Source organism: Carettochelys insculpta, chromosome 11, assembly GCF_033958435.1.
Source record: "Carettochelys insculpta isolate YL-2023 chromosome 11, ASM3395843v1, whole genome shotgun sequence".
Lineage (NCBI taxonomy): Eukaryota > Metazoa > Chordata > Testudines > Carettochelyidae > Carettochelys > Carettochelys insculpta.
In genome coordinates this window covers 7,583,545-7,606,613 of record NC_134147.1, presented here as the reverse complement: position 1 = coordinate 7,606,613, position 23,069 = coordinate 7,583,545, and the positions used below count along the sequence as shown (strand labels likewise).

At 42.4% G+C, this 23,069-nt stretch overlaps 2 protein-coding genes across 6 annotated transcripts in view; one reads left to right on the top strand and one right to left on the bottom strand.

Annotated features, from left to right (window-relative positions):
- Window positions 1-1,529, top strand: part of CENPP (centromere protein P) — a 308,478-nt gene extending 306,949 nt beyond the window's left edge. The window contains exon 9 of the mRNA XM_075005818.1: window positions 1,394-1,529. Coding sequence (XP_074861919.1) covers window positions 1,394-1,515 — 122 coding nt within the window. The 3' untranslated portion in view covers window positions 1,516-1,529. The remainder of the gene's footprint in view (window positions 1-1,393) is intronic.
- A 3,700-nt stretch (window positions 1,530-5,229) lies between these two features.
- The window catches only part of IPPK (inositol-pentakisphosphate 2-kinase), a 70,026-nt gene continuing 52,186 nt past the window's right edge, over window positions 5,230-23,069 (bottom strand). For all 5 annotated transcript variants that reach the window (XM_075005809.1, XM_075005810.1, XM_075005811.1 and 2 more), the window contains 4 exons: window positions 16,656-16,806; window positions 10,688-10,790; window positions 7,203-7,282; window positions 5,230-5,467 (listed from right to left, as the gene is read on the bottom strand). In XM_075005809.1, the coding sequence (XP_074861910.1) occupies window positions 5,242-5,467; window positions 7,203-7,282; window positions 10,688-10,790; window positions 16,656-16,806 (560 nt within the window). In that variant the 3' untranslated portion in view covers window positions 5,230-5,241. The remainder of the gene's footprint in view (window positions 5,468-7,202; window positions 7,283-10,687; window positions 10,791-16,655; window positions 16,807-23,069) is intronic.

The following is a 23,069-nucleotide window of genomic DNA, read 5'->3' as shown; positions in this document are numbered from 1 at the left end:
AAAGTCGCTGTTGTATATTTTAAATGTTTTCCCTGTCACTGGCTTTAAATAGACTGTGCTCTGGTTTTAATGAACCTGGCCTCATACTATAGTGCATTTTACTCACACTTATGGCATACTTTGTTCAAGACATGATATGTGGCAGATTTAACAGAACCTGTTTTGACTCATTTTGCAGAACTGAAGGAGCTGGCATTTCACTGAAATGTTTTTAAAACCAGCACACAGCTCTCATCCCAATAAGTGTAAATCAATATATGCTAACTGCTCCCCTTTAAAAATATGCTTGGTGTATAACTGTAATGCTTTTGAAAGCAATAGCAGCCCAGGCTAAGAACAACTTTTGTTAATGGGGAGGCTGAACATTTTTTAGCCTGACCATCCTTCCCCCCGCCCCCCCACAACTTCAAAAATAATTCAATGAGCTTGATGTGATATATTTAAGTGTTTGGGGTTTTTTTGGTGGCTCATCTAGCATGCTATGTTGCTTTAGCTTCCCCAACTGATGCTTTGGCTTTTTCATTACTGTTGCTCTCGCATTCTAAATTCCAGTTAGGAAAAAAAGTCATTTCCCAAGGAAGTTCAGCAGTATTAGTATGTAGTGCAGGCCATAGTAAAAATGTCAGTCAACACACACACACACTACTGGAGTATTTCTCATTTAGGACACATTCCAAACACATTTGGTGGAACTGCTTTGTGTTTATAAATCAAACTACCTTTGATTGTTCAACAGGTATTTATATGGTGAGTGCAGTGGGTTACACTATACCCACCTCTTCCTTAATGCTACATGGCTTTCATGTTGACTGAGGGTTTAGTACAATCTTACCCTGAAAGCATTAAACAGGTTCACCTCTTCTGAAGTAGGTGGTAGCTAATTGAAATCTGTTTACAACAGCAGCCCAGGTGGTAGAGGAAAGGTTTGTGACATTTGTCCTACAACCACAACACTATCTTATCAGGTCTGTGAGGGTGTCCAGAAAGCTTGAGGTGATGCCACAGCTTCCACAGGCTATATGTATTCTGTTAAATAATTAACTTTCAGATGTAAAGCCTTATGGCAAAGCAAGAAGTTCAGAAGTTCTTGACTTATTTTCTCTGGAAGGCTATTAGTGAAACAAGTTTTGTTTTACATTTCACTGCTGTGAGAATAAGCTGCCTGTTTTTCTAAAGACAAGAGTGTATCCAGTTATTTACTTCTAAGCTTAATTTTGATGAGTCTAATATAGAGAAATAAAGCAAAGGCTTCAAGCACACTTACCATTGAAATTTGAGTTCCAGCTGTTTTCCCCTGAGAAGCACATGAGCCCAGCACTGTTCTTTAGTCAATTTTTGCATCCTGTATACCTGCTATACTTAGGACTTTAATCTCTCTGTTTTTCCCTCACAGCCCTGGTAGATAAGGCACCAGCTGTTGAAAATGGACCCCAGTGCTTCAGAAATATGCTCCTTTTGCTGGGCATTGAGGCCTCCATTGAAAGTCTGATCCAGGCAGTTAGCATGGAGAAATGAATACTGCTTACTTATCCCAGGTAGAAATGTGGAAAGTCTTTTAATTGGGATATTGAGTTATGCGGTCTATAATTTTATTGAATATAAACATTAAGTTATTTTCCATTTAAAAACCATACCCATAAACATGCTATCTGTACAATTATGGCACGTTATATATAAATTGTCATGACATGAAAAATAAATACAGCCATTTAAATACAAAAATGCCAAATAAAATTAGAGTGAATTTCATTATAAATTTAAGCTTTCTGAATTTATGTACCAGAGTGGTTTTTATGTTCTTAACATTTTCTAGGACATGTTACAGGAACATACGTTGTTAAATTCAAGTCAATACAAAGTGGAAGTTTCATTTCACAGCTCTATACAAAAAAGTACAGTGATTTCAAAACAGTGATATTTTGAAAGAACAGACTAAAGTTGCATTTAAATATTCCTTCTACTCAATTACAATAGAAGTACAGAAAAAAAAAGATCAGTGTAGCCCAATTAAAATTTGTGAAGAATAGGCAGATGGCTAGAAATCAATTCTGTGAATGTTAGTGAAACTATACAGCTTCTAGAATGTGGATGTAGAATAGACATTATTACAGTCAAAGGTTACACATTAATGACTGTATTGTGGTTTGATTTGGTTTCCAAGCACCAAAAGCTTACATCATTGAGATAACATAGCAGTGCTGGTAGACACTACTCCACGAGTACTCTCAACTTGATACTTCACAGGGACCACCCAACGATCCAACATGAAGGAGCATCAAAGCAGTTCCCACAACCTCATTATGCTCCCTTTCAGTATTAAACATTTCTCCAGAGGGGAAAACAATCCAGTGTGGAGGTAGTGGGAAAGAAAATGCAGTAAGTTTTGCACTGACTTTTTAGAAGTACAGCAATAGCCAGCCACTCTCCATATAGTTAAGTGACCACCTGATTTTACTTTTGGAGACCTTTAAAACAACCCTGAGAAAGTCAGGGAAGGGAAGTTCAAAATTAGATCACTAGTACCTTAAAATGCATACATATTTGTCCTCAGAGGGTCAAAAAGGCTATAATTTATGTAACCTTTGCACTCTCACTATGTAGTTTCAATGAAGAGTTGTTTTGCAAACTCAAGTGCATGATTCTGTTAAAGTATGCATATATGCGTATCTAGTACACATTTTGAATGGGGTAAGGAGGGTACACAGATTTACACATAAACCAGAGTATAGCTGGTGGACCTTAGTTTACACCTGCCTATTTTAAACCAGTACTTCTTTTCATAATGAGTGGCAAGTTGTCATCCTATACTGTCACTCACAGTCCCCTGCTTCTGTTTTTGGGCAGGGAATAAAAACTGAACTGAAGCAGCCAAATGAAATGGGGGGGGGGGGGGGGGGTGTGTGTGTGGAGGGTCTTGACTCAGTCTTCCTTGCCCCACAAAACAGGCATGCATCTAAGCAAAACAAAGAATTAAATGTTGCTGGACTAGAGTTTCTCTCAAAATTCTCCTTAGACATAGAAAAGGTTGTTTTTGGTGTTCTTCTCATAGGCTGTCAAAATTAACTATTACCACTACATTCATTTCACTGGGTTTATGCTATCTATTGCATTAATTTTGTGCCAGCCACCTAGTTTCCTCTTTATGGCTGCAAATTATAGCTAGATGCTTCCTGCATGTGAATTGACAACTCTCGTGTGTACATACAGCAAGAGTGGAAAAATCAGAGTTAACTGGAGCATAGTAAGTTTTCTTCCTTGCACTGTGTATTGCATTTTGACTAAAAATGACCAGCACCCCTTTTTTAATCCTCTGCTCAGAGGATGGTATTCATGTAACACTGGAGCTAGCCACCTATCAGACTGCAGTAAATCAACAAAACTGGTCAGACTACAGTGGATATAACGAGTCTAATATAAAGAGCAGATTAACTGGTGATAAAAGTGAACCACGATCTGCTAAACCTCAAGTGTTATGCAATATTGCTAAAGTTTATTAGGAAGATCACCAATCTGGGCCTAACTGTGAAACAGGCCAGGCTTGCACAGAATTGGGTCCTGCCAATGAACATGGTTATGCTTTTTAAGAAAGCCAATACTTGGAAGAAGTTCAGATAAAATTCAAGGGTATGAAGGAGATTAGATTCAAGCTCCCATTAATGTACTGCTTTATAAAGGGAAGGTAAGTCCTTGTTAAGATGACCTCCATGTTTGAAACTTATTACCACTACCTATGTACAGCAGCATTGTTGTTCAAGACAGGCTTGAACAACATCTCCTTGTATAGTCTTAGCATATGAGGGCCAGAACGAAATGTAAAGAAAGCTTTTCAACTGCTAAACGAAAACCTGTCGTTCAAATATCCACATTTCTGAATACAGCATTTCATTCCCATGTTTTTGATCTAGTTGAAACTGTTTCACTTGAAACTGCACAAGATCAGGGAAATAGCACCTCATCCACAAAAATCACACCTCCAGTTTGGCAGAATGTGTTTAACCTGTTACCATGCAAACTAAAGCCACTGTCATGTGTTGATACAAAGTTAACTGACACCTACAATCAAAAAAAGTCACAACCTACAATTACAACAAATTTTACAAAATAAAACAGATACAATGTCAACACTTTTCATCAAGAAAATGTCATGGTAGTCAGAGCCTGATTCAAGAACAAGCCTGAAAGTAGCTGCCTGTGCTAGCTGCTCTTTAATGCACAAAGAGTTGAAAAGCATGTTTGATTTAAGTCCAAAATCATATGGACAAAAATTGGAGTACACAAGTCCTCTACAATTTGAATTAGGAAAAAGAGCTAGTTCCTGATTCACTAATTTAGGAAGACTAGCTCTGTAGGGACCAGAGTCAAATTCTGATGTTCAACCAGCAAATTAACCAAAAAACAAAAAAAAAAAAAAAAACTCAAGACTGATTCCTAGTAAAATTCCTAACCCTTATGCCTCATTTTGTGAATTTTTGCTTATAGTTATACATAGTTACCGAAAGCTTTTCAGACTTACCACAACACTTTTGGAAGCAGAGTCTGGAGTTCTCAATTTCACTTACTAATGTTTACCATAGATTTTGCCCTAACCTTTGAACTCTACCTAGCCAGCACCAAAGAGCAACGGTACCGAAGAGCAGTAGTGTTCACCCCCTCCCCCCCCACCACGGGCAGCATTTTATTTAGTGCATTTTTAATGTGCTCAGTGCGGCTCAATTTTAAATTTGGTTTTATCAATGCAGATTTTTTTTTGTTTTTTAATTAGAAAAAGAGTTAAAATGAACAAGGTACAAGGCCACCCTGTAATTCTCATGTTAATTATCAGGCTTTCAGCATTAGTACAATGTATCTGGAAATTCCTAACTCTGCACTGAAGAATAAAGGAGAATTAATTCAGAACATTTCACTCGATGCCTCACATGTAGTAGTCATTCAATTTTAAGAACATGAACTTAAATCTTAAGGTGATGTTATGTTGTTGCATGGTATGGCACACATCTGTCCTGTAATATTGAATACATTCCTTCAGATTAAGTGTGTGTGTGTGTGTGTGTGTGTATATGTATATATAGGAAAGTTTTTTTAGTGCTACGCCATGTCTTTGAAGGCATACCAATTAAGTTATATTTCTTAAAGCAAAAACATTTGCAGTTGAAAAATGCACTGAACACAATAGAAAAAAAAATCAATGTAACTACATTTCACTAACCCTTCACTTTCAACCATAACACCTTAAGGAAACAGTTACACTTTATGGAGAACTAATGTGCAGTCTTCATTCTCCTTGAACAGATTTGACATCATTGGATCCTCTTTGGCCTGTACATTCTTCAGATAATAGTTTACTATCTTGCCATCAAGTTTGTACTGATGTGGAATGCTTTCATATGGCTTAAGATCTAGGTCCAGGACAGAGACTGAAAAGGTGAATCTGGATTTGGATGCCACAACCATGGGTCTTTGAGCAGAACTGAAAAAGACCAAAAGGAATATTGAAAGACAATTTGTAAAAGCAAACTGACAACATATATCGCAAACAACTCTTCTTTACATGTAAAACTCACATGCAGTACATTGCCAGTATCTCCATAATTATTTGTCATTGTACATGAGGAAATTGGGACTTCAGCTAATTATGCTTTTAAAACCAGACATGGCTCATTCTTAACTCAGGTACAGGTTTTCCAGTCCAAAATGATGTGGGAACAAGAATGAATAAGCAATTTACACATGCCAATTCTTCTCCTATAAGTCTCCCCACCAATCAAAGCCAAACCTCTGTAAATTGCTCTAACACTTGCACTGTTAGCTGAATTAATCTCAACTGGTGATTTGGCAATAAGATCTATTTGTAGAAATGAAAAGTTTGTCAGAAGTAGCGCAAAAAATTTCTACAATTAGAAACCACCATCAGCTGCACAAACATAATGGTGGGTAGGTAGTAGAATACAGCTTCACAGATGTCTTTTTATATGTACTAAACTGAATTAGTCTTCTCTTCCTGTGTACGAAACCTACTTTGTTCAACTTATTGTCCAGGCCTGAGTACATAAAACTGCCTTCTGCCTACTGGAATAGCATTCAGGGGTTATGAACACATCTTAAAATACTGATATGAAAAAACTGCTCCTTGAAGTGATCTATGCACTTTACATAAAAGGTTTTGAGGGGTGAATTTTCTGTCTTATGTTCTCAACAAGACAAATTTTTGTTTATCCTTAAACTCACAACAACATTAAGGACTTTGAGACAGATTTCAGCCTCCAAACTGTGTGTAATATCATTACATAGCACAGTTATCTTAAGTTATAACTTGAGTTGCCCACATAAGTCTCTAGCGGGGTTTGCCTGTAAGAGAAGATAAACTGAAGCTCAGGCAATGCTGATACTTGCACTGGTAACGAATGCAGTAGGAACGCAACAATTTCAGTTACAAACTCAAACACTTAATCTAATTCCTCTGTCCAAATTCAGTATAGTAGTGCCTCAATTTATGCAAGGGTTCAGTTCCCATGCAACCTCATGTAACTCGAATTTTGCGCAAGTTGGGGGTGGCTTTTTCCCCCCAGCTGAATGCACCGTCTGCAGCTGGGGAAGCAGCAGGAGCAACATTAGAAAGGTAAATCCTGGGTCTGGGGCGGGCAGGGAGCAGTTGACTCAGGTTAAGCCTGGTGGTGGGCTTGGGCTGCAGGGGAGGTTGTGCTAGAGCCATGCACTGGGGTGGTGAGCCAGGCTGAGGGGGGATTGAACTGGGGCAGCTGAGCTGGAGCCATGCATGAAGAGTGGGAAGCTGCAGCCAGAGCCAGGTGTGCAGTGGGGTGAGCAGGGCTTGGGGGAAGTGGGGCTGAGCAGGGGCAGCAGTGAGTTCAGCCAGGTCCTAGGGGAGTGAGGTTTTGAGTTATGCTTAACTCGCGTTAATGGAAGTTAAGTGAAACAGGAAATCGTGCATTTCAAGGATATAAAGTATTGGTTGCTCTCACTTGAGCACTAGAATGCAGTAACTCAAGTTAACTGTTGCACTGAAGACAAGCCCTAACAGTGTTTTTTTTTTGTTTGTTTGGTTTTTTTCCAAAGTCAAGCCTCTAAATATTTTTAGTCAAAACTTCATGAGTTGCATTCTCAATGTGAGCAACCCAACAATAAAGCGTCCTAAAGTTTGACTCAGATCAACTATAGAAATTCTATTTTCTCTTGGCTGTCCTTACCATTCATCCTGTAGACAAGGTGAAAGGGAAATCATGATTGAGCAGTCCTTAGCAGTCATTGCTACTCTATACTGCTGAACCTATATGCAAGGTAAAAAAAAGGATACATTATCTCCAAAGTAGGGGCATTTTTGCAAGTATTTCTGGACTCTGTCACAGATACAAAGCCGACATACTGAAGCATGCACAATGAAAAGCATTGGTCACTTCAGGTGTTGAAGAAATAACACTGATGTCATGATATTAAAAAGCCTGAGCTGTATTCACCAACAGTTTTTCTATATCATGTGTTATAGACTGCTTTTACATGAGTGCGTATTTGTCAGTCTCAGGAAACTTCCTTTAGAAACACTTTTTTCCACTAATAGGAAACAGCAACTAATTTAAATCTAACCTCTGATTTAGAAAGGAGTAAGGAATTTATGAATAGCTAGCCCCCCCCCCTTTTTTTTTTTTAAAACGATAAAATGGTAGTATGAACTAATTTTCAGAGGTGATGAGCACTGGCACCCTGATTTCAATGGGAGTTTCTGCTGTTTCTGCATCTCACTGGATTTCTTCTTTCATTTCAGTATACATTGGCTTAGAAGGATTAGTTTATCAGTAAATATAATTTGCACTGTGAACAAACTGATGAACCGTATTTCCATTATTGCTGAGATGCGATGACGACGACCAGTTAAGGGTTAGAAATCTAACTTTTTTGAAAGGCATCTTCTGTCATTAAGGGTCTGACCCTCCCAATTTGGAAAAATGGGGATATGATACAATTGGAAATACACATCTCCTAGAACGGGAAGGGACCTTGGGAGATTATCTAGTCCAGTCCCCTACCCTCTTGGCAAGGCTAAGTACCATCCCTGACATCTATTTGCCCCAGTCCTTAAATGGCCTCCTCAAGCATTGAACTCGCAACCCTGGGTTTAGCAGGCCAATGCTCAAACCATTAAGCTATCCCTTCCCTCTTTCTTGGTAGGCATCCTTCAGTCTGCATAGACTATGGACCGCGCCCTTTAAAGTTTCAATTGAGGACTTCATTTACAGCATCTATTGTGACTATAAAGACCCACACAAGAGTGACAGTCCTTGCTGCATCTCTTGCAGATGTAGTGGGTGTCTGGCAAGTCCTTATTGTGCTTTCTGTGCGCTCGCTTCTCCTCTGCTAGCTGTCTGATCCTCATCTCGCCCTTCTGAAGGCCCTTGTGTAACCCCTGCCTCCATCTGCGGCGGTTGTCTGCTAGTTCTTCCCAACTGTCCAGCTCGATGTCTACGTCTGAGGTCTCTCTTGCAGACATCTTTGTAACGCAGCTGGGGGTGTCCGGGAGGTCTTTTGCCAGAGGCTAGCTCACCATACAGGATGTCTTTTGGAATCTTTCCATCATTCATCCTGTGGACATGGCCAAGCCAGCAGAGTCGACGCTGCCTGAGGAGGGTGTGCATGGTTGGGATTCCAGCTTGCTTGAGGACGGCAGTGTTGGTCACTCTGTCCTTCCATGATATTCCAAGGATGCGCCTGAGGCAGCGCAAGTGGAAGACGTTCAGCCTCTTTTCCTGGCGGGCATACAGGGTCCAAGTCTCGCTGCCATAAAGGAGGGTGCTGAGGATGCAGGCTCTGTAGACTTGCATTTTGGTGTGAGTGTACAGCTTGTTGTTATGCCACACGCTCTTGCTGAGTCTGCACGACGTTGTGGCTGCTTTTCTGATCCTCCTATTTAGCTCAGTGTCCAGCGACAGAGTGTCAGTGATGGCAGACCTGAGGTAAACGAACTCGTGGACGACCTCTAACGTATAGATGTCAATGCTGATTGATGGGGATTCAGCAACATCCTGACCGAGTACGTTTGTCTTCTTTAGGCTGATGGTAAGCCCAAAGTCCTTGCACGCTTTGGAGAACTGATCCAGCAGTTTTTGAAGCTGGTCTTCTGTGTGAGACACTACAGCAGCATTGTCTGCGAACAGCATGTCTCTGATGAGGACTTCTCGCACCTTAGACTTAGCTTTCAGCCTTGCAAGGTTAAACAGTTTCCCATCAGATCTTGTGGGCAGCAAGATGCCCTCTGTTGAAGATCCAAAGGCATGCTTCAGGAGGAGTGCGAAGAAGATCCCGAACAATGTCGGAGCAAGCACGCATCATTGTTTGACGCCGCTCCTGATTCTGAAAGCATCCGATAATGCGCCGTCATATTGGATGGTTCCTCTCATGTCTTCGTGGAACGACTGGATCATCTTGAGTAACCGTTGAGGACAGCCTCTCTTGTGGAGCAGTTTGAACAGACCATCCCTGCTGACCAAGTCAAAAGCCTTGGTCAAGTCGATGAAGGCTATGTAGAGTGGCTTTCTCTGCTCTCTGCACTTCTCCTGCAGCTGCCTTAGAGAGAAGACCATGTCGATGGTAGACCTCTCAGTGTGGAATCCGCACTGTGATTCGGGGTACACCCCTCTCAGCAATCTTCTGGAGTCTGCCAAGGGTGACACGAGCGAACAGTTTACCAGTGATGCTTAGGAGGGAGATTCCACGGTAGTTGTTGCAGTCGCTTCTGTCTCCTTTGTTCTTATACAATGTTACAATGTTAGCGTCGCGCATATCCTGTGGAACCTCACCCTTTCCAGCACAGGCGCAGTAGCTCACGTAGGGGTTCCAGGAGTGTGTCAGCGGCACATTTGATTACCTCTGGTGGTATACCATCCTGACCAGGGGCCTTTCCTGCTGTAATGCTGTCGATGGCTCTTTTCCGTTCATCCACAGTCGGTTCTTGATCCAGTTCGTCAATTACTGGTAGGAGCTCGACGGCATCGAAGGCTGCGTCAACCACAACGTTCTCGCGTGAGTACAGCTCGGAGTAGTGCTCAACCCAGTGCTCCATCTGTTTGGCTTTGTCAGCAATGACTTCATCAGATTTGGATTTCAGAGGTGCCATCTTGTTCTGGGTGGGTCCTAATGCCTTCCTCAAACCCTCATACATTCCTCTGAGATTACCAAAGTCGGCACAGGTCTGGATGCTGCTGCACAGCTGGAGCCAGTGATTGTTGGCACAGTGCCTGACTGTCTGCTGTACTGTTCTTCTGGCCTCTCTAAGCGCTTGCTGGGTACTCTGGCTCAGGGAGCGTTTGTACTCCAGGAGTGCAGCGCGCTTCTTTTCAATGACTGGAATCATCTCATCAGAGTTAGCTTCGAACCAGTCGTTCGTGTTTCTAGCTCTTCTTCCAAACACCGACAAGGCCGTGTTGTAAACTGTATCCCTCAGATGTTGCCATTTGGATGTCGCATTGGCGCCTCCAGGGCCGCTGCGCAGATTTTCCTGAAGGGTCTCTCTAGAGAGATCCTTTCCCTCTATTTTAATAGGTTTTTAAAATGCTTTATTAAAAAAACACCAATCAAAATTATAAGGAAAACACACATTCTGCTAAGCCTAATTATATATTAGATACTTTCTGGAAACTGACAGAATAAAGTAAGCTTTAACACCCATGTTGAAGAAAGGTACCTTTGTCAATGCAAATGCTTCTGTTCCATCATCTTCAGTTGAAAGATCTAGAAGTTTCTCATAAAATGCTTCATTGTAAGGTCCATCTATCTGTAATGTACTTCTAATAAGCACAAAAAACAAAACAAAACAAGGAGAGGTTTTATGGATCCAGTTCCCATCTTTACTGGCCCACAACTTTCTAAAAAGTGTTTCAGGGGATGATAAACATTTACTAAAAGTAAAACAGCTTTGTGATGGGGAAGAAGCAATGTTGTAAAAAAGTGAAGAAACATCAGATCTTCCCCCACAATTTGCAGGGGCTGCCAGCAAGTGCATTTTTCCCCCTAAAAGACTTATTACAGCAAGAGCTTCAGTCTCTGAGGGAGGGTCTACACTTAGAGGACAAGTTAATCTAAGGTATGCAATTTGAGTTGTTAAGTAGCATAACTCAATGTAACTTAGACCTGCTTTCTGCTTTGTCCATACCATTCTTGGTCAACAGAAAAACCCTTTTGTTGACTCCCCTTTACTCTTTCCTGTTCTGATAAAATACTAAAAAGTCAATAGGAGAAAGACCAGCAGTAGTAGATTTATCCTTTTTTATACTACATGCAATAAAATCAACCCCCATCTCTCCCCCACTCCCATTGGACTAATCACTGCCCCATTGATCTAGCTTATAGTGAAGACAAGCTCTAAAAAAGCTGGGAAGTAGTTTTTAGGTTAGTGCTAATGCACAGCAGTTAGGATATATACAGATAAAGAAAACAAACAGAATGCTTAATCTATGCATACAATTACAAAATATGTAAAACTGGCTCAAATCCAAACACCAACATATAGTATTAGATTGCTAATTATTTATTAGCAGGACTCAGTATTAAGGTTGCTTGCCATACATGCAATACATATATTATAAATCAATGTTCATTTCTACATATTGAAGCTGCCCAGAGAATAAACAGTGCTTTTTGCCAATGAAGCTCTAGTACCCTCTTGTGGTTAGTATCTAACTTACACAAGGATATTACATTTTAACACAGAGAATGAGAACTAGAAGGGACCTTGAGAGGTCATACAGTCCAGTCTCCTGCACTCACAGCAGAACCTATCACAGTTCCTGACAGATTTAGCAGACCAATGCTCTGACCACTGAGCTGTCCCATACAAAATGAAAGGATTTGCTTCTCCATCTGAAGTAATTCCAGTTTAACTCAGTGTTTCATATTTCCCCACTAGATATCAGAAGGCAGCAATGTAGGTCACCATGGTATTACAGCAATCTGGTAAACTGTCACAGAACCTCTAATCTTGGATTTCTACAGTCTAACCGAGCACAGTATTTCATTGTTTCATCTATTTTAGAGAGAGAGGGTCTCCTGAGAATAAATTTCACATCAGAGCTACACTCCATAAACTTCCTCACCTATTTCACTGCAAGTAGCAGCAATGCAAACACTTAAGTTAAGGCTACACTACTGTTTCTATTTTGGGGCTATTTTGAGCATGGTATTTACTTCCTGGTAACCCTTGTTATATTAGGGTTACTGGAACATTTAAAGTAAGGTAGCCCAAAACAACTTAATTTGTGCACTGCAAACTGCCTAAGTTATTTTGAGCTAGGGTTAGAGTGTAGCTTTAGCCTTAAGGGTCTCAGTTATAAAAGCATTATCCTGAGAAGCTGGATACTTAAATATGAGCATTTCACAGAATTATGAGCAGATCTTTATGTATCTCCTGTAAATAAGATGGAAACAAGGGAATTAACAACTAACCTGGCCATTTTATTACTTTACTAGTTACCTGACATGTAATGGACACCGCTTCTTCCCCTAGACTAATGGGCAGCAGAACCTACCACTACCTAGACTTCTTGCATGTTCTGTCTAGGAACTTGTTTTCCTCTTTTTCCATTAGTTGATCACTGCCTTGACTAAGCTGCGTAAACAACATATTCGGGTCTTCTATTAGATTACTCCTATTTACAGGAAAACACAAATCTCAGTCATAAATTAACAGAAGTAATTCACTTGTACATGTCGTCTCGAACAGTTGCTCTAACTATTGGAGTACAGAAATGCACAAGTCACAGATTGACAGTTTTAAATCAAAACTTCAAAAATTCAAATGAAGCACAAATTTACATGTCTTTCACCTCATTTGCATATAATCATCCTTCCAGAAGGAACTTTTCCAGAAGCAAAAAACAGGAACACAGGGGCCGTGTCTACACTAGCCCCAAACTTTGAAATGGCCATGCAAATGGCCATTTCGAAGTTTACTAATGAAGCGCTGAAATACACATTCAGCGCCTCATTAGTACGCAGGCGGCCGCGGCGCTTCAAAATTGACGCGGCTTGTCCCGATGGGGCTCCTTTTCGAAAGGACCCCACCTACTTTGAAGTCCCCTTATTCCCATCTGCTCATGGGAATATTTCGAAAAGGAGCCCCGTTGGGACGAGCTGTGCCAATTTCGAAGCGCCGCGGCCGCCCGTATGCTAATGAGGCACTGAATATGTATTTCAGCGCTTCATTAGTAAACTTCGAAATGGCCATTTGCATGGCCATTTCGAAGTTTGGGGCTAGTGTAGACACGGCCAGGGTTCCACATTTTTTTTTTTTTTTTAAAGGAAAAAAGGGTTTTTTCTGAAACATTTTTTTCCACCTGAAGAAACCCCATCTACATGGCTGTTTTTTGCTTACGGGAAAGTCTCTTCCAGAAGTACGATCATATGAGAATACACAAATGAGGCGCGAGATATGTAAATCCAAACTTCATTTGAATTTTCAATCTCACTCATTTGCATTCCCCTTCCGGGAGGGGAAAGCTGCATACATGCAGCCAGAAAGGTTTAAGAAATCCCGCTAATAAGCCTATGTGGGAAACTATAATCCCCCTATCAGTGTTTCCTGAAAGCTGACTGCTTCGGCAGCCACCCAGGAGAGATTCAAGTGCTGCACAAGTGATTAGTAGAGTGTTCACAACTGTGCACAGTACACATGAAATCTATTCTGCCTATGGCTGGAAAATAATTAGAGGAACCTGTGCCCTACATACATTCCCATGATCTCATCTTAAATACTAATACTCAGAATTTGGCTTAAAATCTTCACACACACACAGGCTACATTTACACTGAAACAAAAACTTCAAAATGGCCATTTCAAAGATTACTCATGAGGCACTGAAATGCACATTCAGCGCCTCGTTAGCATGCTGCAGCTCTTAGAAATTGCTGCATTTTGCTGCTGTGCGGCTCGTCCAGAAGGGTGTCCTTTTTGAAAGGACCCCGCCAACTTCAAAATCCCCTTATTCTTATCAGCAGATAGAAATAAGGGGATTTCGAAGTTGGCGGGGTCCTTTTGAAAAGGACCCCTGTCTGGATGAGCTGTGCAGCAGCGAAACACGGCAATTTTGAAGAGCCGCAGCCAGCGGCATGCTAATGAAGCCCTAAACATGCATTTCAGTGCCTCATTAGTAATCTTCAAAATGGTCATTTGCATAGCCATTTCAAAGTTTTGTTTCAGTGTAGACACGGCTACTGTTTCAAATCCCATGTCATAACAACTGTTTTGTATTCTCTTATCCAGTCAAGTGTCAAATGTGTCTTTGACATGCACTAAGTTCTTGGTGCAAAAATCTTCTGATGAATTCCATGGCCTAATTTCACATCCTGTGAAAGAACAATTCCTTGTATCACACAATTTACTGTCAGAAAGAGAGCTCAGGTAAATAAACAGGAAGTGGGAGAAGTAATTGACTTTAAATCATATTTTCCATTTGTAATTTTTAGACTCTGGGCAAGGGATAGGGGTTTAAAAACACAACGGTGATTTTCATTGTTTGGGTAAACATTAAAACATGTTGATTCCAACTAAATATGGCCCCAACATTAAATGTGATCTTGTTTACTACTTGTGATTGCGTGTCAATCTCTATTTGGAGCAAAATTTAATTAAAAATTAATAAAAACATTTTAACATTTCTGTATTAACATAAATCTACCTTTAAGTATTAGCACTTCAAATCAACCCTCACTCCAGGAATTCTTTAAAATTTGGCAGCCAACACGTATTGCTCAGTATTTTGAACTGCGTTTAAATTAACAGATTACAACAATCTTAGACCTTAACGTATGCTCTTTATTTCAAATTTAATTTTCAATGGTTTTAATAAGTATGCATTTAATTGAAAATTTGATTTAAATAAATATCTAATTTGACTTCTTTTAATAAAAAACATCGACCCATCCTGCCTCCATCTCTGGAGTCCCAAAAGAAGAGGCCACTAGGACACCACTAGTAAGCAGTAGGTGCCAACTCCTTTTGCTGAACTTTTTCCCAAGGGGTCTTTTAGGAATTATGCATTTAAAGCTCCTGGGTCAGGCCCACTCACTGTCTTACCAGTTAACCAGTTAGACATTAATATCCCTATCCAATGGTATCAAAGCATCCACAATCTGAAGGATGACGACTATACAGTTAACAACAACAACAACAACAGGAAATCTGGGTTCTATTTCAGCAGGTTACTTTAATCTCTTCTTCATTTTCTACCTTGAGGACACACGTACACTTCCAGAAAGATCCATCCAGTCAGGGTTGATCTTCCACACTTTGATTTTGCATGTCTGGTAAACCAATCTGTCTGGGGTCAGCATACAACTCCTGTACTCCTTGCTATTGCAACGAGTAAGGAAGATTGACAGGAGAAAACACGCCCGTTGACCTCTCTTAGTGGAGAGAGAGTCAGGTAAGTCTATTTCCACTACATCGATTCTAGCTATGCAATTGCTGTAGCTAGAATTGCGTTAACTGAAGTAGACTTTTAGGTCTAGTGTAGACCTGCCCTGAGGGAGATATTACGTTCCTTACCCACGTTTGAGAAGCTAAATACATTAAAGTTTGAGAGACTTCAGATATTACTTTGTTAAAGCTGCAGTACAGTATAGTGAAAGATTATGAAGAATGTCAATTTCCTCATCCCAGTGAAAATGAAATCCATCTAGACTGGGAAGTCTGTACTCTAATTTGGAATTGACAAAGAAGCCAAAGGAGGAAGTACGCTTCAGTCCCAGCCAAGGAGATGTGATTTCCAGCTTTTGATGAAACAAAGCAAGTTTAATAAGCCCCGAACCAAACGGCCCATGCGAAGCTTCCTCTTCAGAGCTATCTAACCAGTAGTGTTGCACTAGCAAGGGAGCAGAAGTTAAGGGCATAGAGCAGTGGAGAGTAACACTGGTCAAGATGTGGAAAGAAGTAGGCAAGGAACTGCTCAGCCTACACACTAAAAGGAGGCAAGGAAAAAAACAGAGCAAGAAGGCAGAGTAGAGAGACCCAAGCACCTAAATATTGAGACTGTGGCTGGTAATGCCATCTCAGCACTTCAGCTGGAGGCTACTTTTGTTACCTCTCTTTAGAGAACAAGCTGAGACTGAGAAAGTCCATGAACACCGTTAAAATATATCGGGCTTGCAGGGACAAGAGAATGTGAAAACCAGCATTTACTTAGCCCAGAAAAGGAGAGGAATTAAAGGGGGCTTGATTAAGGTGCATTAAGATCATAGTGAAACCTTAAATACCTAGTCCCATATCAAAATATGGGGATCAGTGGTGAAATTAAAGGGCAGTGTGCTTAAGGAAAAAGAAGTGTTTTCTTACCTCAAATGTAAATGCAAAGGCTGATGCTGTTTTAAAATGGAGCTGAAAATTTCAATGATCAGTAAAAATTGCAATTTTACAAGGCTGGATATGAAGGTAATAATATATTTCACAGGTATTTTACAGCCTTCTACAGCTTTATGTATAACACTTCCAAAGGCATAATGCTTTACTGTGAATGTGATGTTTTGCACTGAAGACTCTGGCACGTGTCTCTATTGGCAGAGATGTTTCTTCTGGTTTTGATACAAATGCAGACAGAAGGGATGAAACCATTGGTTATACCTTCCTGAACTGAGTACAAAAATCAGCATGAAAATCTTACCTCTCCTCAGGAAACTCCTCCAAGTACTGTTCAACTCTATTGTACAAAGGATAAAGTCCCTCAATATCCAGCATGTCCAGCATCTGAGCCTGAAGAGTTTTATAAAGGAGACAGTCCCTTGGTAAGCCAGAGTTCTCCATTTTATTTTTACCTAGAAGGGAAAGTATTTTCAAATTAAATAGTCTGAAAAAGAGTGACTACTCTTACATAAAAGACTCCAGTTTGATCAGTTAAAGGAAAAGCTATAGGCTGATTGTTAGGTTTAAAATAGTAGAATTGCAAGAGGTGGGCATTCAGACATGTCATATTTTGAAACAGCATGTTGTGTACGCTAGTGTACTGTGAGACTATGCAGTGAATCTTATGAGATGGAATCAGATTTTCTATCTTGCATGACAAAATGCTCAAGAGGAAAAAAACAAAAACAAAAACAAAAACCACACCTCCACCACACAATTCCATGCTCTGCCCTACAATACTGGAGATATTGAAAGCCACAGGGGGCAGTTCACCACCAATCTCCTTTCTGTGCCTTTGAAAATATCCCCCAGATATATCAGGCTATATCTACATTACCTTAGAAAATGAACCTGCTTAGAGTCAATCTTGTGGGGTGCTGTTTCATCCGTAAGTGAAATGGCACTTACGTGGTCAATGTTGATCCCAGAAACGCCTCACAAGCCATGAGGATTAAGGAAGATTGATGTGAAGAGTTAGATTTTAGCAATGCAATTGGCCTAGCTAAAATCACATAGCAGCTGTCGATGGCTATGTCTAGTGTAGACATACCCTCACTCTGATTTGCAAGGTAATCGATATCCCATCAAGTCCCGTAGCATTTCAGATCTGGAGTATCTGTTATATATTCTTGAAAAACTATACATTCATCCCACACTCTACAAGCAAGACTGGTTCACAACTTTGTGCTCATAGTGAAAACTTGTAAGAGGGACACTAAATTCTCATTAAAATACACAGAGAAGTCTCTGATTGGTTCCTGGAGCTCAGCAAAGGAGTGGCAGCAGGTGGCGCTGCTTTTGAAATGTAAGTGAACCTTGGGTTGGGGGGTTGGCAAAGGTTAAAGGCTGGGGGCAGTTTGGGGCCATGAGTGGGAGGGAGGGTTAAAACCGGTGACCAGTTGGGTCCGCGGGGTGTCAGGCTGCCGCAGGGCCAGGGGAAAAGAAAAGCGAGAGAGGCGGTTAAGTCTGCTGCGGGGGGGGAGTGGGGTGTCAGGCTGCCATGGGGCTGGCAGGGGATGGGTGTGGTCAGGCTGCCAGGGGGCTGATGGAGGGCAGGGGGGAGGGGGTCAGGCTGCCATGGGGCCAGTCCGCAGGCCGGCACAGGGGTTAAGGATACTGCAGGTTGGGGACATGGGGCCAGCGGCAGGAGTCAAGTTAGTGTGGGGCTGGGGGAGTGTCAGGCTGCCGTGGCTTGGGGCCGCTGGGTGGGGGCTAAGGCTGCCACGGGTTGGGTCTGTGGCAGGTTAGAGCCATGGGGTGGGGGTAAGGCTCGTAGTAGCAGGGGGAGTTTTCTAAGAGTGAACAAAGGTAAGTTAACGTGTCCTTCGTTTAAGCGAGTACTCGTTAGTGAAGTACTCGTTTAATAAGGGATGAGTGTACTTTGACTTTAAAAATACCTGGGCTTTTCTCAAGAAGCTCAACTCAGGAGATCAATTTCAAAGAAAAATTTAAGTCAAGACAGTAACAAGGGTACATAAGGCAGCATCTCAAGTTTTAGAATCAAGCACACCCAGTAAATGCCAATTACTGTACAGAAATGGTTCCATGTTCACACATCTGTGTCCCAACCAGCAGCAGCGTCATGCAAACCAGCTGAACTTTTGCAAGACTAGAGTAATGAGGAACAACGTGTTCTCTCTCACCACCAACTTCCAAACCTCATTTCCATTTTTCACATGCACACCCTCTCTCTTTTTAAATACCTACCTCATGACAAAAGTTAAAAAACTAAAGTCAGTCACAATAGCAGCGAGTCTGCACCTCACACTACAGCTGTGTCTACACTATGAGATAAATTTGCTATTTAATAAATTTGAGTATTTAACCTCGATCTTATGAACTCAAGTAAAGTGCCCACAAAGCATTTTGAAATTCAACCCACCTCCCCCCGCCCTCCCAAGTCGAATCTGTGTCCCCACTGCCCATTGCAAGTTCAACAGCGTGAGCACTGCATTGTTGGTACCGATCCCACAGTGCCTTAGCCCTAGTTGCTTGTGAGTGTTTCATGTTGGAATCCCAGAATTCCAAGTACTATCCTAGAATTCACAGCATCACTAACCACGCAAAAGAAAGAACTGGAGATGGAGCCATTTCCTGCTGCAGCATTCCAGAGCAAGCATGGATTCACGAATGTGCAAACTCACAGCACAGATTGTTTCAGCAGCCACAGCAGTTGTCACACAATTTGTTCTTCAATTCCAAAGCTCAGCGATGCTTGACTAGCCTACTGGTGGTGGTGCTGCTGCTGACAATGCTGATACTGATGCCGACGAGGACGGTTTGGAAGAGCAAACCTCCCAGTTGTGGTCTAAGAACTCAGAGCTGGTGGGTGCCATGACTGCATTGCTGACAGTGAAGCAGTGGTTTTGGACTCAAGAGACCAGCACACACTGGTGGGACCACCTTGTTTTGGAGTCCTGGGACGACCAGTAGTGGGTGCAGAACTTCTGCATGTGCAAGTCTACCTTTATGGAACTTTGTGATGTGCTGGCGCCCACCCTGAAGTGCAGCAACACAAAAATGAGACAGGCTTTAATGGTTCACAAGCGAGTGGCAATTGCTCCATGGAAGTTTGCAGCCCCCCGACAGTTACCAGCCGGGGCAAATTAGTTCGGGGTGGGCAGATCCAGAGTGGAGTCCACCATGATGGAGGTGGCTCATGCAATATGTTGGTATCTCCTCAGGAAGACTGTGACCCTGGGAGACACACAGGCCATAGTGGATAGCTTTGCTGCCCAGGACTTTCCTAACTGCGGTGGGGTAACAGCTGCACACACATCCCCAGCAGGCCACAGCCCACCTGGCCTTGGAGTATATTAATTGGGAGGGGTACTCCTCCATGGTGATGCAGGGGTTGGTAGATCACAAAGGTCATTTTACCGACATCAATGTTGGCTGGTGAGGGAGGGTTCAGAACATGTGCATATTCTGAAATTCTGGACTATACCAAAAGCTCATGGATGGAACTTTTTTCCCCTGAACGGAAAAATCAAGACTGGCAAAATAGAGATGCCAACTGTTACTGCTTACCCTCTGCTTGCCTGCCTGATGAAACCTTACACAGGAGCCCCGGACCCCAGCAAGGAAACTTTAAATCACAGAGGCTGTGTCTTCACGTGCCCCAAACTTCGAAATGGCCATGCAAATGGCCATTTCGAAGTTTACTAATGAAGCGCTGAAATGCATATTTAGCGCTTCATTAGCATGCGGGCGGCAGCCGCGCTTCGAAATTGACGCTCCTTGCCGCCGCGCGTCGCGTCCAGACGGGGCTCCTTTTCGAAAGGACGCCGCCTACTTCGAAGTCCCCTTATTCCCATGAGCCCATGGGAATAAGGGGACTTCGAAGTAGGCAGCGTCCTTTCGAAAAGGAGCCCCGTCTGGACGCGACGCGCGGCGGCAAGGAGCGTCAATTTCGAAGCGCGGCTGCCGCCCGCATGCTAATGAAGCGCTGAATATGCATTTCAGCGCTTCATTAGTAAACTTCGAAATGGCCATTTGCATGGCCATTTCGAAGTTTGGGGCACGTGAAGACACAGCCAGACTGAGCAGGTGCAGAATGATGGTGCAATGCACTTTTCGACAAGAGAATCAAGGTTCAGATGTTTATTGACCCGTTCGGACATTTGTGAAGCTAACGTCCCCACCGTTATTACACTGTGAGCTATTCTGCACAACATATGTGAATCACGGTGGGAGACTTTCCTGTCTATCTGGAATTCTGAAGCAGAGGCAATAGGCAGGGCTTGCTCACAGCTGTCTACACTGCCATCCACCAGTAGCCAAGCTCAGGCTGCAGCAATAAGGGATGCTTTAAAAAACAGCTTTATGACTGATCTGCACATGCTACCTATGTATTTCTCTGCATAATGCCAATAAATCATACTGTGCCATAATGAATAAATGCTTTTAATTGGTGGGAGGGGGTTAAGTTGCAGTAAATAGAATGCATGTGATGGGCAGCTGTACCTTCAGTGACCACCCCCTGCCCAGTTCCCTCAGCCGCGCGTCTGCTGCAAACCAAGGAGTATCACTGGCCAGCTGTGCCTTCAGCAGCACCCCCTGCTCATTTTGATTTGGGTGTCCTGCAGGAGTTGGCGGGGGTGGGGGGGGGAGACAAGAAAGCACACAGAGCTCAAAACAATGATTTTATTTTGGGGATAGGAGAGGTTTAAGTGGCTGAGAAAAGAAGACTTCTCAACTGTGCTTGGAAAGCCTTTTCCAGTGGCCCTTGGGGCTGAAGCAGTAGGGTATCTTGCCCTCTCTCCCTGCGAATGGGTGACCTTTCCTCAGGGGAATCCAGCCAGCCAGCATCAGCTGCTGCCCTGCTAGGTTGGGAGTTCCTCTGCAGCTGAAGCAGGGAGCGCAGGACCTCTGTCTGCTCAGTAATGGCCATTATGAGTTTAGCTGTGACCTCAGTCTGCTTTGCCGCAAACTCAGTCTGCTTTACAATTGCTGCTGCTGCTGGAGGTCAACTATTCTCTCTTTAAAATTTACTTGACTCTGACACCACGCAGCTCTACTGTGACGCCACTGACCAGTGTCCTTTGTTAGGTTCTTGTGCTCTGCCTCTGTGTTTCCCATGTGCTGCAGGATCAGATCTTGTTTGCATTTCTGGTGTCTGATTTCCTCTGCAACATTGGGCACTGCGTCTGGAAAATGAAGGTCAAAATTAAGATACAATTTACATGATGTGCTTTGAAGCGCAATCAATGGATCTCTGTGTGTACTATCACTGAAGGTATACTTTTGAAGGACACATAGGTTATTAAGGATAGGACACTAAGTGTGCATTTCACAGTACCTCACTTATCCAGCACATTGCTTTGTGGACATGTTAAGTTTTAAGCAACTGTCTTCTTTTGGTGGGAATGGGAAGGTCTGCAAAGGAGGGGCAGCTACCAGGTGTCCTGTGGCAGTGAAAAATGGATGACTGCATGAGGGGGTTCAAAGTAAAAAAAAAAAAATAAATAAATAAAATAAAATAAAATAAAATAAAATAGTAATAATCCAAAGAAAGGCTAGATGTAAGGGGACATGGGAGGGCAAAAGCACAGAAAAGGAATCCCCTGCAGGGCATGGGGAATTCCTGAAAACTGATAAGAAATGGTGCTTGGAAAGGGACATGGGAAGGGAAACGCCCTGCAGAGCACGGCAGCTGCGTAGCGCCACAGAGTGCTGGAAAATGCAAAGAAATGGTGGGGGTAAAGGGACATGGAATGGGAAAAGCACAGCAGAGCCGAGCAGTAGCATGGCACGGGTGAGTCATGGAAAAAATGCTGGTTGGAAAGGCACATGGTGGGGTGAAACCGCCACAGAGCCTGCAAACCATGTTGTGGGGTGAGGAACAGAACACCCGCCAGCTGCTGCACACAAATGTAAAAGGGGCAGAAAGCATACTTAAAAAAAAAAAAAAAAAAAAAAGAGCAAATTCCCTTGCTTCTGCAGGTTGTCAACGACAACATCACTCTCCTAAAACTAACAGATATGGAGAAAAACAGTTACTCCTGCTTCAGAGGCAGGCCTGTCCTCACCTACAGACAGCCTGCCAACCTTCAATTCTCACCAGCAGCTATAGACCACACTACAGTAACTCTAAACCTGAAACCAATCCCTGCAACAAACCGCAGTGCCAACTCTGCTCGCATATCTACACCAACAATATCACCACAGGACCTAACCACATCAACCAGATCATCCAGGTTCACTTGAACATCTACTAATATAATATATGCTATCATGTGCAGCAATGCCCCACTGCAATTTACATTGGCCAAACTGGACAGTCTGTGTAAAAGAATAAATGGACATAAATCAGACATCAGGAATGGTAACATGCAAAAACCTATAGGAGAACAATTCATTTTCCCTGGACGCTCAGTAACAGATTTAACAGTAGCAGTCCTACAACAAAAAAACCTCAAAAATGTACTCCAAAGAGAAAACTTCCGAGCTGCAATTCATTTGCAAAGTTGACAACATCAACCAAGGACTGAACAGAGACTGGGAGAGGCTGGCCCATTACAAAAGCAGTTTCTCCGCTCTTGATGTTCACACCCCCACATCAGTTACTGATAATGGGCCACACCCTTCCTGACTGAATGGACTTGATTTCTCCTCCCGTGTTCCCAACTCCACATTAGCTTATGATAATGGGCCACATCCTCTGTGACAGGAA